Raw genomic sequence first — 15,687 nt, 5'->3', positions numbered from 1 at the left:
GCTAGCCGCGCCTGCGCGGTATCGCCGGCTGTGCCCGCCCCCTCCCCCCCCTCCCCTCCCCGCCGCGCCAGGGCCGCGAGCGCGAGGCGGCGCGGGGCCGCGCCTGCGCGCCGTGGGGAGCGTGCGCGGGGGGGGCGGTGTGTGTGTGTGTGCCGGCGGCGGGGCGCGGCCTGCGCATGCGCGGGCGGCGCGGCGGCGGCGGGGCCCTGAGCGTCGGCGCAGGCGGTGTGTGGTGCGTGCGCGGCGGCGGCGGGCGCGGGGCCGCGCCGCCCCCTCCCTCCCCCCTTGCGCGGCATGGCAGCGGGCGCGGGGCTCCCCGCAGCCGCCCCCGGGCCCGGCTGGAGGAGGAGGGCGACAGGCAAAGCGCAGCGGCCCGTGGGCTAGGCCCCGCCGCCGCCCCCTCCTCGCCGCGGAGCAGCCGCCGCTGAGGGGCCGCCCCCCCCCCGCACACACAGACACACACGCACCCCACCCCCCACCCCCCCCCGCTTCGCTCCCTCTCGCCGGGGGGGGGCTCTCGGGGCCGCTACCGGGCTGGATGAATGTGGGAGAAGATGGAGACCAAGACGATCGTTTACGACCTGGACACCTCCGGGGGGCTCATGGAGGTGAGGCCGGGCCGCGGCGGGGGGGAGGCCTGACCGGGGAGGCCGCGGGGCTGCAAAATGGCGAGGGACCCCCCCCGAGCCCCGTGGCCATACAAGGAAGCGCGGAGGGACGGCGGCGGCTCGCCCAATCCCCGGGAGAGGCCCTCCCGGACACGGGGCCGGCGGGCGGGGCGGGCCGGGGCCCCCCCCCGGCAGGGCCGGGGCCGCCGTCCCCAGGGCGGGCGGCTGGGAGCAGGGCGCTGGGGTCAGGGTCCGTCGCAGCCCCTCAGAGCCCTCTGTCTGTCTGTGCCTGTGCAGCAAATCCAAGCCCTCCTGGCTCCCCCCAAGAGCGAAGATGGGGAAAAGAAGAGCAGGAGGCCCGAGAAGGAGCCCAGGCGAAGTGGCAGGGCCACTAACCACGATAGCTGCGATAGTTGCAAGGAAGGAGGGGATCTGCTGTGCTGCGACCACTGCCCCGCCGCTTTCCACCTCCAGTGCTGGTAAGGCTCGGCGCTGCCTCCCTCCGCGTCTGCACCTTCCCTCCAGCGCCTCCCGCCTCCCGTTAGCTCCCTGCCTTACCCGGGCAGGGGGGGGACGTGGGGCCGGGCGGAGCAGGCAGGAACAAAAAGGAGGTACAGATTCCATTGGGGTCCATCTCCCCCCCCCCCCCCCCTCCGCCCGAGGCTAATCCACACGGCCGAGGTGAAAAGACCCCCCTCGCTGCTTTCTCTGGGGGGTGGGCATCCGCCACCCGCCTTTCTTTTTGTGCTGAGCAGCGGCCGAGAGGAGGAGCGAGGCCGCTGGCTGCCTGCGCGGCCTGGCTGCCTTGGTGCTGCCCCTGCCCGGCCTTCCACCCCACCCCCACCCCCGAGCAGATAACTTCCCCTCCTCACCCCTCTCCAGGGGGGTGTTGCTTGCCGGGAGGGGGCGGGGGGGGGGGAGACTCAGGAGGGTCCTGGCCAGAGCAGGGGGAAGCGGTGGTGGCGTCTCCGCACCAGGCCTGACGTTCCCAGCGCTTCCGTGCTGCTGCAGCTGCTGGGAATAATGGAGGTTGCTGTCTCTGTGTCTCCGTGCCTCACTGTTTACAATATGGCGACCTTCCTTTAAATTATATTTTTATTCTCAGCGCCATTTTGGCTGCATATATGACTTCCAAACCCTTGCAGCGCTCCCCCAGTATCTCAAACGTGAAAATACCTTCCCTGTGGAAATCCAGGCCTCTAGACTTTAAAATTGGCTGGGTTTATTTCTTTCCCTCCTTTTTTTCCTTCCTCCTGACTCTTCAGATCTGCTTGTCTCATCCGTGGCAGTGACTGCCGTGAACTGGGGGCAGTCAGGTCCTATTGCTGAGAGTTGTGTGGCTTTGTTGATGAAGGCAGATCTCTCTGCATGCAAATCTGGGTGTCTTGTGGGAGTCGAGGTGCATGTGGAGGCGGTTGCAAAGCTCTAGTCGGTAGAGGCTGCAGCGGGGAAGGACTCTGGCTGCCTTCCCTTGCAGCTTCCTCCGCTGTCTGCACAAAGCGACCCGCCAAAGGCACCTGAACTTTCTGCCCCGAAGTTTTTGCCTTTCTGCACCGGGAGCCCAGACGCATCTGAGGCCGCCTTACCCGAATCTCCCCTTCAACAGTTGACGCAGGCAGGCGGTTTGTGTTAAATTAGCGCAGCCAGAGTGGATAATGGAGGAGGGAGTGGGGCAAGTCAAACAGCTGGAGCTCGGGCGTACAGAGTATTCTTCCTTAGGGGAGATTTTTTAAGCACATTCCTTTCTCTCTTTCATGCTTTGGAGCTTTGTTTGCCACCCTGTTACAGCTGTCTCCTCTTTGCTTTTTTTTCCTGTTGTTTTTTTCTTTCTTCTTTTGCTTGGTGGTTATACTGTGTTTGTATGCTAATTGCAGGTCTCTGAACACTTATTAAACTGATTGCTGATACCAGGAAAACTGACTGTGCGGTCACAGTTCTGTAGGGAGTGTCCCGTTAGCAGCGTGTAGCCAGACGAACCCGACAATGCTGTAGTGTGCAGCCATGACATCATTCCTCCTGCCCTGAGGAAGTGCTACTGGTGGTAGTGCAGATCTTCTAATATTTATTAGGAGGACACTAATTACTAGGGTGTTTTTTTTGTCCAGCTTTCCTGATGGGCTTTAATTTAAGGGTGTTGGTTATTTTTTTTCTTCCGTTGGGCATAGTTGCTTAAAACTTGGCACTTGCCTTCAGATGCTGCCAAACACATCCTGAGTCTTCTCTTAGTGAGACTGGAGCAATGGTTAGAACTTCACATTTTGAGATGGAAGAGCTGTGATTAATGCTAGAGAGTTTCCTTGTTGACTCTGAATCCTAGTTAAACCTATCCATAAATGAGACTGCTTTGTGCATGGCTAGATTTGGCTAAATTTCATGGCTTTTAGTTTGGCAAGTTTATTGTAGTTAGTGGGTGGGAAACTCATGTAAATCAGATACCTGTAAAGCTTTGGCTGTACTTAAGTTAGTTGAATTATAATTATTTTTTAAAAAAATAACCTTTGGCTAACTAATCACCCCTCAAAACAGAAATGGAAGGGGCTGTTGAGATTGCACTTTCTCATTTCATTTGTTGCCTTCCCTGCGGTGTGTCTCAGGTGATGGTTTTGACAGTAGCCTAGACCCTGCTGCAGGAGGTGGCATGGTCTGGAGCAGCACAGAGGGCACACTGCTGGATAAGCTTTGCCTAAAGACCTCCCGCTTGGGTCCAGTTCTGCTTCCCTGCTCGTGGACCTCTGTCTGTCGCTCAGCCAAGGCCTTCAGGTGAACCAGGCTGTCTCGAAGGGATGCTCAGGTTTTGTTTTCATGTTTTGTTTCCTTTACCTTCTGATCTTGCTTAAAGTAAACTTCCATTCTGGATATAAACTTAGGCATACAGGCAGCACTTGCAACTTCCTTTCTACCTCCCTTTTTTAAATTTAAAGAATAGCAGCTGTAATGCAATGCTCATTTTAAGTCATTTGAATAGCAGTTTAAATATTCTGCTGAGGCATACTAGCTCAATTGTGTTGACAGCTTACCTGTTCTTTAAATATTTATTGTCAGTTTTAGTACCAGGCTGCATTTAATATCAATATAGAGAAAAAAAACCACACCACCACCACCCCAAAAAAAAAAGAGCAGCTCTTAATTGGTCTGGAGTTTGTAATGAGTTGATGAAAGCTGTATAGGAGAAGCCATATCATAAAAGAAAATGAATGGCAAGGGTGTGATCAGCCCAAGTCACACAGTAGGCTGGAGACAAACCCAGGAGTTAACCCAGCTTAGTGGCCCATAAACTGGTTTTGTTTCTTCCTGTGCAGAGAAGGCTCTTCTGTATAGTGTTGTTTAAATCTGTCGTGAGAAAGCTGGCTTCGTTAGGTAAGTCTGCGGTTCTCAAACTTCAGCAGTTTGCTTAACTTCAATCTAGTACCTCAACCTGTTGTCTTCTGCAGAAAACAGAAGGTGCTCGGTGGCCAGAACCCCCAAAACTTTCCAAGGCTGGTAGTATTACACATCTCTGACGGTAAATAACAGGCTTTGATGATACACTGTAGAACGACTGCTCTCCTGAATTAATGTGGGTGGAAGTGGCTTCCCAATTCATCTGTCAGGGTGTCAGCTCTTCTCACAACTCCGTTTCAGAATCACTAGTTCAGCGTAAAACTCCTACAGGTACTCTCAAAAGAGTCTGTGGACCAGGAGGATTACCAGCCTGGCTGCAGACAAACTGGCTTGGTGGGAGGGATACAGGAAAGTACAAAATCCCTACCAGATACTTAGTTTCAACATACTTGGGTTAATATCATAGTCAGGTGACTGTCTTCAGGTTTGAATTTACAGAGATATTTTTTTCTGTCCTTAATCATTCTTGAAAAATGGAACATAGGACTTGTAGCTCCTAAGTCTGCTTTTGGTTATGTTGTTTGCCCATAATCTGCTGCTTCGGGTAATGGTGCAGCATGAATTTTTGTTCTGCCTTAACCCAGGCCCTTGGGAATGGTATACGCTCCTTTACATGATTGAAAACCAATTTTCCTGTACTACTTCTGTTCTTCCCCGTTTATATCCTCCTTCTGGCTATGTGATTGTTCGAATTCTCTGTATTTTCATGAGCTCGTGGTAAACTTGATTCATGTTGAAGTCGGTTTGTAAAGTGACTGATGTTGCAAATTCATTACGGCATCGCTGAAGGATTAGAAAGATCCCTGGGAGAGGAAAGTTTAGTTAACAAGTTGGGGGAGGGGAGTGACAACAGGAGGGAGAACTAACACAGAACAGTTTTGTGTTTGTTTTTTCTTCTTTTTTTTTTTTTTTTTTTTAAAAAAAAGTCTCACTACCCGAGTTTCTGGTTGGAGGAGCCCAAAATCGCTAACCTCGCTGAATGCTGCTGTTCAAGTCCCTCTTATAAATCGCATGCTGCTGGCTGTGAAGCATGGCAAAGTGACCCGAGTTGCCTAAACCTGACGGGCTGCCCATTACGGTAAAACAGACAGTACCAGTTTTGTGTCACTTCCCAGCAAAAAGCCTTCCCTTAGCTGCTGGCTCACCCCACAGCTGTGCTGGGAGAGGTATGCTGCTGCATCCATACCGGGGCCTGCTAGCTCCATCAAACTTCTTGCAACGCTTGCCTCTTCGTGTTTATATTTGGAGCATTTGGCTCCATTTCCCCCCTGATTTGGCAGTCTTCACCAAAGTGCTGTTGTCGAAGAACTGAAGTAACAGAGCTGCAAAGAGAAGTAGACTAAGGTTTAGCCTGAATTTTGCATATTTTCTATGAGTCACATCAGTTAAGTGCTTTGCAGAAAGAATGGAAAAAAGTTGTTTGACTGGTAGGACATCAATAACTCTTTCCCCACCTTATTCAGGTCTGAAATGCCCTGCTTTATCTTGGCATTTGTACCAGCTTTGGGGTTTTTTTACATAAATACCCTTTCTGTGTGAGGGGAGGGAAGCATCAGCCTGTCTATTGTCTTAGCTAATCCTTCCCTTAATGCAAATCTTTCGCTGCTTGGAGGTTTCAGGTGAAACTGAATGGTCTGAAGCATCTGCTGCTGCAAGGGGTGGCAGGATGCCAAAACAGGTGCCCGAGAGGCTAACTTCAGCCTAACGGTGAACTACAGAGGAGCAGGGTTTCAGTACATCGAATTACATGTGTCACTGGCATTTCTGACAGTTTCAAAAAAGGTTGTAGTTTAGCTGCAGAAAGTTTTTATTTTAAGGCTTTCTGGTTTGGTTGGGGTTTTTTTTTACATCACATGACTGGCAAAAACCTAATTTATGTAACTGCATTTTGAAAATCAGTCAGCTGTTCAGTTCCAAACATTAATGTAAATGTATCTATCTTAAGACATTGTTTTAACAATGTTGTTTCAAGTATATACTTTATAAAAAACAAAAAAGCCCTATTTTTGTTTTTATATATCTTTGATTCTGATATTTTAGTAGCATTGGGGCCAGCCTACTCTTGATTCTAAACCAGAATTGCACTGGCTTGGTTTCTCAGTACAGAAGGTCACACTGCGCATGTGTCTGCAGATGTGGTAACATGACCAGTCTTGGCAGTTCTGTTCAGCAAAGTTGTACCAATGAGATCTTTTGCTCTTCTCACTCTGTCCTAAATCTCTTGATGCAAAGGCAGATAAGGTCAGCCTAAATCTACCAACTGAAGCTGAGGGCACCAGAAAACCATTCACAGTAAGAATTTAATGAACTAATCTTATTTTGGGACTTGTAAACCACAATTCTCACCTGTGTGTGCATGTTCTGCTCATGTTAAACCAAGTGTGAGCAGATTTTGCAGTGTGGGTAAGAGTTGGGCATTCAGATCAAGCTGTGGATCACTGCTGCTCTTCTCAACATCAGTGACATCAGTGTGCAGTGGTAGGAGCAAGGCATTAGGGTTCTGACAACGTCAAGGAGGGGGTTGTTTAACTGCCTAACTTATGTTTTGTCTTCAGACACAGCTGATGTATGGACTGACATTCTGTCAAACACCCGCGATGATCGGAAGCTGTTTAAAAGGGCACGGTGCAAGACTGCTAATAACAAAAGTTCTCTGATGTTTTGTCCCTTTGCTTGAGAATGTGCCAGTTTTTTGTTGACTGGGCTGGGACTGGTGGAATGGAGAAGTCTTTTCTCTTTCTTTGGGTGCTGCTGCGGGGTCCATTTTTGAGTTGACTCCAAGTTCAGTAGGATGCAGTGGCTTGCTTCCTAGGTGGGGTTCCCGGCTTTGTTCATGCTGCTGCAGAGCTGGTCTTTCCTGGTGTGTCAGACCTGCAGGCGTGACTCAACGGGAGCCTTTCAAATGTGGAAAGGTCTTCCCAGAGGAATTCCAGCTCCTCCAGGCATTTGCAAAGGAAATTCTTAATTGGATTAGATTCATAATACGAATCTGCTAATGACTTACTGTTATAGAGATCTTAGTACTGTCTTGTAAATATATTCACCTTCATTTAGCTTGCCCCGTGTCTTTTTATCACATACAAGCCCAGTGTTAAGATTGTATACAACTGCCTGCAGATCTTATAGTTTGGATCTGGAGGACTACTGTGTTTATTACACAAAATGGTGTAATGCTCATAATTCTCCCCTCTCTCTCTCTTTCTCTCTCTCTCCCTCCATTTCTTCGTGTTGCTTTAGGTGTGGGTAGTAAAAGGATAGCAGTAATGATTAGCATGTGTAATGTCCAGCTGTATTTCTCTTACAGTGGGTGTGAAGGAGATGTCGGGTGGGGAGTGCCCCCATACTGTTGACAGCAACAGAACTGTGTATTTATAATAATTACAGAGTCAGGACCAAACATGCATGGGTTTTTTTTTTCCCTGAAACTGACCTTTTTGACTTGGGTTGTAGGTGCTGTTGTGATGGTATGAGGAACACCTGCATGGAGGGCAGGGCTCCTGGCTGTTTCCCTGTGTAGGACAGTCTGAGTCAATTCCAGATTTCAGTCATAGCATCGATACTGAAACAGTTTCTCTACATAGTAAAGGCACTAACATCAATTCATCTGTTTATTGACCCACTCAAATGGATGTTAAACTGTTCCTGTTGCTAGACTGACTCACCGGTATGTGTTGGGTTCTTGAGTTTTTCCTGTGCTCTGGAGCCCTTATTAATCCTTGAGTCGGTACCAAACAGCAGGAATCCGCTGTGAGGAAAGGGAGCCATTGCTTCCAGAGTAGGAAAGAGGTGTATCTTCCTGAAAGCAAGTGTTGCAAAGCCTGAATGTTTAGGGAGTGCTGCGTGTTGCAATATGAATCACATGTGAGAAGGATGTACCTGGTTTTGTTTGTTTTTTAAACCAGTCAGGAAGTAAGCTTGGACTTGTGAAAATGCTAATGTATCTGAGAATATAATCTGGCTTTCTTGTAGGGTTACTAAGTACTGGATTTGAAAGAAGTGAGTGTAAGCAAAAAGCATCTTGCCACGTCAGGTTACTGGCTAAACTTGTGATTTTTGTGACACAGTCAGATTGTCAGAGCTGGCTTTTTCTTCTTACAGTAATCGATTTATACTGCCTCCAACTCCACCACTTGCTAGATGTCTGCCCAGCTTCCTCGAAGGAATGCTGCAGTATCCAGTAACTCTGTAAGCCAAGTAAAAATAGTGTTGTATCTTCCCTTTAGTAAAGGGGTTGACAGATATCAGTTGTAATGCAGTTACGTACCTTTTTAGGGTATGGAGTAAATGCTCCCTATAGCCAAAAAGAAAGAAAAAATAATTCTGTAAATCATTCTTCCAGTTGCCGTATCAGATCTCGAGTACAAAAGGCAAAGAGCATCTCAGCCAGCTGGGGGAAATCTAGTGCCTGAACCTGACTCTAACCTATTTCTGCTGACGTCTGCTCTGCACGAGTCACTTGAAGTAAACTAGATGGAGCTGGAGATTACTGACTTTGAACCCTGCAGAAAGCAGTGGCCTGAGGATGCAATTTAGCAGGCTGAAAACCCCATGCTGAATTTCTGGCAAGCAGTAGTGATTGGTGTGAAACACCTACCTGTACAGCCGCTGACTTGAGGCAAGGCATCCTGTGAACTTCACAGTGATCTCTTGTCTAGAATAGCAACAGGAGCAGGATATTAAGGTGATCCTGAAAAAAGCAGAAAATAATGTATACAATGCTTTAAGGGGGGGTTTGGGTGGATATTTCTATTGCTGCTCTTTTCTGTCTCTTCCCAGTGTTCTTGGGAAAGCCTAGTCCACGTGTAGATGTCAGAATTATACTTGTGCCTGTGTGAAGACAAATTCATACTTTTGCTTTTATGGGTCTGTTCTTCATCCTCTTCTGATGTGCTGCTTTCCTTTTTTCCACCTTATTGCTTCTGTCCTTTCACCCCTGTCTCCTTTGAACACATTCAGTATGGCTAGGGCTGAATGTGTTCACTTCTCAGAAACCTCTCAGACCTGTGTTTTTGATTATTTTTTTCCCGCCAGAGATGTCTCTTCATTTATTGTTCTTTAAAGACAAAATTGGATGAAGTGATTCTCACCAGAGCTGTGTTGTTCCTCAGCCCTCTTTCTTTTCCCTGATGCTGCCCTATGTGTCATCCTGCTTTGAGAAGATGACTTGTAATCTGTTAAGAAGATGGTGCTGTGAAGATCGGAACGCTTAATAATGAATCTGGACATTGAATTCAGGCTATTGTTACTATTGTCTGCTGTACAGGCATGAGTGGTGCATGGGAAAGAAACAGGAGTTAAGATGTGCAGAATGCCTGAATTTCTGGGTCTGACCCAATTTTCCCAAAGGCAACAAGTCTTCCTATTGACTTCTGTGATTTCTGCTTATAAATACAAAGCCGGATGGTTCCCTAGCAGATACGTCCCAAATATCAGTTTTCACACCAACCAAAGTCATTTTACAAAAACCAAAAAAAAAAAAACCCTTCAGTGTGGTACAGGTATTAGACACTTTATTATGCATATTTATTTGTATAGTTGTATATCTGGTTTTTTATATCTACGTGGAAATTTAATATCTTAAAAAACAATACTTCTTTTTCTTGTCAGCTGTTAATGAGGCTAATAACTAGCGGTTTGTCGAGGGAACTGTCTCTGTGGGCCAGGTTCTTTCTATAAATACAGTAACTAATTACATCAGGTGATCACATGTTTACGTGCAGCTTATCCAGTTTATTGGACTCTCCTGCTTGTCAGGTCTGAGACGAGAAAGTTCTGCTTCATCACGTTGGAGGGAACTTTTCTGATTCCCTGCGAGTCTCAGGATTGCAGTGCACGAGCGCTCAGGGAGGAGGCTGGACCCTGGTGATGGTAGGAAGGGAACAGGTAAGATAGATAACACATGCTTCCATGAGCTCTCTCTTCCCAGGATGAGACTAGCAGAAGCAGTTTGAGGAAGGATACAAGAAAATGACTTCACTGGTTTCAAAATTCGCAAAATACAGTCGCAGTAATTTGGCTTGTGAAAATGGCACCTTGTTCTTAGGAGCGTGATAGTACTGAAGCCACAGGCTTGAGCCGTGGGTCGGCACAGTGTGCTGCCCTTGCAGTGTTGAACACTGGCTGTTTTTGAAGGTAGAAATAGGCTCACAGTGACGTTGGATCTTGTGATCCGACGTACCTGGCCATACTACTTCTTAAACTCTTAAGAGTTCAAGTAGTCTTCTGCTCTTTTACTGGCACGTGGATGGATTGTGTTAGCGTACCTCTATTTTTTCCTTGCGTGCATCTTGTTTGTTGGTGGCAGGCCATATAATGGTGTTTTAACCCTGCTTCTGTTCTCTGGCTGTTGCTGAACCCTTATTTCCAACTCTGGCCATGCTGTTGGAAAGATGCATACTAAGCAGATGCAGTGTTCCAGATGATGGGATCATTGGTGACCTGTGAAATGGTCATTTCGGTTCCCTTCCTTGCATAGTGGCAGCCAAAATAATCAAGTACTGACCTGTCCAGGTCTCCTTGCTGGATGTTACTAAATTAAAACTTTTTATATGCGTGCTCAAGGCTTTCACTTCAATGTAAACAAAGTTATGTTGGCTGTGATCAGCCTGGGTTTTTTTCACTAGCTCCCTCAGGAGGAGTTGCACCACAGATAAGTATAGGGGCTGATGCTCTGGGGTTAATGTGAATTACACTACTGGCTTCAAGTAGGTATGGCTTACAAAATATTTGAGCCTAATTGAGACCAGAAAGTTCCTGAAACTCTGTTAGTTTTGATGCGATTGACTCATGCTTAGAGGTCTGTAAAGAACAAAAAATTACGCCTAGCTTATCTGAAGTTTGGTGGTCTCTGCACTGGTGCTTGAGAAATCTTTGGTTTCATCAGGAAGATTGTTCCTTGTGCTCCTGAGCATTGTGACTTTATCCATGTTAATGAGCAGAACTTGTAGACTTTGGCTGAGTAGTTTGTGCCGAGGGGTAATCCTGACACTACTGGAATAGAGGAGAGAGGTGACGGTATTCCTAACAACCATCTTTACGGTCATGGAGCCTGACTTCTGTCTTCAGAAAATAGCGAGCTCTTCCTTGATCCAGGAGTTGCAATAGGAAGGTAAAGACAGTTGCAACAGGGAGGAACTTGAAACAGGCTGCAGCTGTTGGCTCGTTTCATGCGTGTTTATTACCTATAAGGTAGAGGCTCTGAGCGCTGGGTTCCAGGTGTCCTCCTCCTGCAGGGTTTGGGAGCAGCTGTGAGCAGAAGTGTGTAACTTGAGCGCAGTAGCACTGTTTCAAAGAACTGAATTTGTAAATGATGCAACTTTCTCTGTTTCTCAATGGGGCGCTTGTGATGCACTGACAGTGAGGTTGGTTTCCTGGTTTGTTTTGGTTACGGCTGCCATTGAGGCCCTGCTGTAGGAAGCCAGGGAGCCTTGTTCTTTATGAAGCTGGTAGAACAGCTGTAGCTCTATCCATCATTGGGATAAATAGGAGCCCCAACAGAAGAGCCAAAAGCCTTCTTCCTTTATCTAACTGGCAAACATAACCAGCATCCTTCATTATAAGCCTGTCATTGAGTCCTGGTAAGTTAATTAGATGATTTCTGAGAAGGAAAAATGTTCTTGCCTACATTTGGTCGTGGGGTTGCTATTTTCTGCTGCAGAGAAAAAACAAACCTAAGTCCAATAGTTGAAAACAACTGACATCAAAGACAAGTTCTTCAAGAAAGCTTTGCCAGCCATGGGTTTGTTTTCCTGCCACCATTATCCCAGCCTGCTAGCTGGCTCTAGCCCTGCTGGGTCCAGAGCCTGCTCTCAGTAGTGTCAATGTGCCTTTGATGCAAGATGGCCACCAGGAATGCCGTGTGTAAATAACTTCAGGTTTGCTTATAACTGGTTCCTTTGAGAGCTGTGGCCCAGTTTGTATTGAAGAAGGTGCCATTCCTTTGAGCGTTTGTTTACTTATTTATCGAGGTCAGCAAAGTGAAGAGTAATTACGGGATTTAGACTAACAACAGGCATCTGATGTGTGAGAGCTCCAGAGTGTGAAATTGAAAAGCTAAGTGGCTTCATGCTATTGTTTGCTTGATAAAAACTCCTAGTATACGGGTGACTCTTGAAGACTTCTTTTTATTTCATCATAGCCATTTAAATTTTATTTAAGGGAAGCTTTACATAATGTTCTGACCATGGGAGAGCAAGTCTTGACAATGTAAACCTGGTATGAATTTCAGGAGATGCTACTTAACATTTTTAGAAAAAGCTGTAAGACTAATATTATGGCAAGTGACTTCGTATCAGTGTAGTGGCTTTTGAATAGGCAGTGATAAACATCTCCTTTAATTTTCAGAGGCTTTGTATGAGTCAGTCTTCCAGGTGTTTGTATAAATACTCACTTTGAAAGTCAGCCTCAGTTTTTTCAGAGCCATCTTTGTCTTACATTCAGAAACATGTTCTGCTGAGCAGATTTTGATTCGGGTCACACCAAACCTTTCAGGTAAAATAGCGCTTGCCGCCACTCTTGCCTGCAGTGACAAAAGGAGAAACTATCTGAAATGAAGGTTCAGCGGAATTGTACAGAACAGTACAACCGATTGGTGCGTAGTTGAAAGGAGATGTGTTGTAACTGAAGATAAAGTTGGTGCTGTACAATTCCAGGTCCTGTTGGCAGCAAACACTAACGGCTGGAGATCTGCATGCTAATGAACCTATGAAAGATAGGGAGAAAACAGCCGTGGTGCTCCTGCCAAAGTGCTAATTCCTACCTTGGTTATGAAGATCAAGTATCTTGTTCAGATTTAAAAATCAGTTTCTCTTATGCTTACAGTAAAAGGTTGACGAATGTGGTCATAACTACTCAATTAAAATGGCATTCTTTAGCACTTCCCTGGCTTTATGCTAAGACCCAGGAAATGCTCTCTGCTTGCAGAGAGGCCAGCAGCGCAGGAGAGCATTCATCAGTCTTTGTTAGTGCAGCGAGCTGCCTTGATGAACAGTTCATTAACCAGGAGAAGCAGAATCAGTCTTTTAATACACTTGCTATAGCAGCTAGGCCCAGACAGCCAGCAAAACAACTCAGGAGGCTAGTCTGAGCGCTAAAACCTTGCTGCTGGTCTGAAACTAATCTTTCCCCTCCTTCCACAGGCCTTTGGATACCAGCATTCATTAAAATGCTTCTCCAAGCTGTCATTTAAGAGTACTGTGTATGTAGGATCTCCTGGTTGTTGAGCAGATAGTTCAAACGTGACAAATGGGACTATAACATACACACTTGAGAAGAAACCTGTTCTGACTCTTCTAGGCATCTCTCAAGATTCGCCATGGTATTAATTGTTTCATTGTAAAATGCGTAAGGTTGAGGTAACAGTTAAAACAAATAACCGGAGGCATCTGGCAGCGTGTGGATCCCTGGCATGCTGCGCATGCACTGGAATGGGGCAGACGTGTTCCCAGCAGTTCAGGCATGCTCATCGGTAGCTTGAGAGGGCTAAAATTCACTACAAACAAAGTGTGTGGGTTTTTTTTTTTTTCCCTGGGGTGCTGGGAGGGGGGAATGGGCCAGGTGAATCTCTACTCCCTGTAGCTGCAGGTCTAAGAGATCAGTAAAACCTGAGCTATTGCAGGATCCACCTTAGAACTGGGGATGGATTTACGCTGCAGCAGGCACGGGAGGATCCTCCTTCTACCCCCCCCTTCCCCGCTTTTATTAGCAAAAGCTTAGTTCAGGGCAGAGAGGGGAGTTACTGCTTCAGCCAAACATTTGAGGCTTCGTGTAAAGCAGCCAGTAGTTGAGGCTTTGGTGCTCTCATCTAGAGCCTGATCTCTTGTTCATCCAAGTCCTCCAGGAAATGAGAAACATAAGCTGCAGGTATGTTTGTGCATATATGCAGAGCGCTGCGTTTCTGGAGTGCCTGGAACACGGAGGCCTCTGAAACCCTGCACTCCTCAAAATGGCTGCCAGATGTGTTGGCTCTACTGAATTCCCTGGAGCCTGACACCAGAAATGCTGAGGTTATTACCAGTTTGGTTCTTGCTGTGTTCTTCCTTCAGTCTTCCAGGCACAGCGTTGCAAGCCCTAGGGTGACCCTGGATGGCTGCAGTACCTGCGGAGGCTTTCTGTTGGCACGCTGGCGTGCTCGGGGCAAGGCTCGCCGGGACTCTGTTTAAACAAAGGAAGCGTGTTTGTTTTTACAGCTCAAGCTTGGGAGCCTAGGCTGGGATCCTGTGCCGTTTCCCCATGCTAGGAGCAAGATACTAGAGGAAGACAGCCTCTCCCTTTGCTGCAAAGCATGGCTCTTGCTGGCCAAGAAATACGCTTCTTATCTTCTCCAGCTCGTCAGTGCTGGAGACTTCTTAAAGCTTAACTTGGATTTGGTTTGATTTTTGTCTGTAGGTGCAGTAAACAGCGTAAGAGACTCATGAAGGGAGCCACAGTCTGGCTGCCCATGCTCGTGAGGCTTCTTGGGCTGGTCTTCTTAGCTCCTTGCTAGTGTGGCCTCACTAGTGCTTGATCACCTTGTAACTCGCTCAGTCCCAGCTGGTTCCCTTGTAACCCGTTTCCCACAGAGTGGGAAATGGAGCTTCCAGGCTCTGCAACAATGCATCTAGCTGTTGAGTGTTTGGCACAAGAGAGCAGGCTTGCTATGCAGCTGTCTCTAGCATCGGTACGCAGAACTTTTAAAAGTATTATCTTAAGCCACGCTGCATGGTAACTGGCTGTTTTTCTGACAGCATGTACACTTTTCCTGCAACAGTCAGCAGTTTGCTGAAATAACAAATCTTAATGATAAAGAGGTGTTGGAAAGTACTTGAGCTAGTAGTAGGATCTGTAAGGAAAGTGTATCCTCTAACATATGCTGCTGTGCCTTTAGCTGAGGAAAAGTGTTTCTCAAAATAGTCCTCGTTACTCCTTCATCTAATTTGCTTTGGTTTATTTCTAGCATCAAAATGAGAATGTCATTTCGATGTGATACAGCTTTTATAGTAAGTGCCGATCCATATGAGTAGGATGTATCTTGTGCTTCATAGCCAAGGCAAGCTGTATATGGTGACGCTTCTAAGAGTATTTGGGTTGTCTTAAGATAGAAAGTGGTTTCCACCATTAAGTCTGCCCAGGGACGGAGTACATGGGAAGCAGTGGTAGACTTCACGGCAGCTTGTTCAGTTGGACTCACACTGCAAATCCAAGGGATAGAAATGCCTAGATAGGTGACTGTGCTTGCTGCATGGTAATTGTAGTCTTACACAGAGTAATCAAGTTATTTAAGGAAGCAGTGGTATTTGGGGGGGAGGTACACATGTTGCACACAGTGGAATCTTCCAGTTGCCTTTGCTATTCCATTCTAAGAATGGCTTCTGAAACCACAGAGCATGTTGCGTCGTGGAGATGAGATGGGTGTCATGGAAGACTAGTGTCTCAGAGGTGTCCTGCTAAGTGGATGCAAGGGGGAGCAAAGCCAGGGAACGTCACTGTAAAGAAAAGGAGGAAGCTCCCGGGAGCGGAACCTGCAGCACTACCCTGACTCCGGCTGCATGTACGTGAGCAGAGGCTTTCCAGAAATAACAGTAAAGCATTGCTTTGTATTTCTCTTGTAGCAACCCTCCGCTCAGCGAGGAAATGCTGCCTCCGGGGGAGTGGATGTGTCACCGCTGCACTGTACGCCGCAAGGTAAAGCCTCTCATGACAGACACGATCCCTGCCCGTC

The 15,687-nt window shown here is 47.3% G+C and overlaps 1 protein-coding gene across 1 annotated transcript in view; it reads left to right on the top strand.

Moving 5' to 3' along the window:
* The first annotated feature begins 184 nt into the window (after window positions 1-184).
* The window catches only part of PHF12 (PHD finger protein 12), a 33,026-nt gene continuing 17,523 nt past the window's right edge, over window positions 185-15,687 (top strand). Inside the window, exons 1-3 of the mRNA XM_055796299.1 lie at window positions 185-608; window positions 906-1,087; window positions 15,578-15,650. Of these exons, the coding sequence (XP_055652274.1) occupies window positions 543-608; window positions 906-1,087; window positions 15,578-15,650 (321 nt within the window). The 5' untranslated portion in view covers window positions 185-542. The remainder of the gene's footprint in view (window positions 609-905; window positions 1,088-15,577; window positions 15,651-15,687) is intronic.

The sequence above is a fragment of the Falco peregrinus genome, chromosome 2 (assembly GCF_023634155.1).
Source record: "Falco peregrinus isolate bFalPer1 chromosome 2, bFalPer1.pri, whole genome shotgun sequence".
Classification (NCBI taxonomy): domain Eukaryota; kingdom Metazoa; phylum Chordata; class Aves; order Falconiformes; family Falconidae; genus Falco; species Falco peregrinus.
Note: the sequence above shows the minus strand (reverse complement) of the source record. Positions and strands in the feature narration are given on the sequence as shown.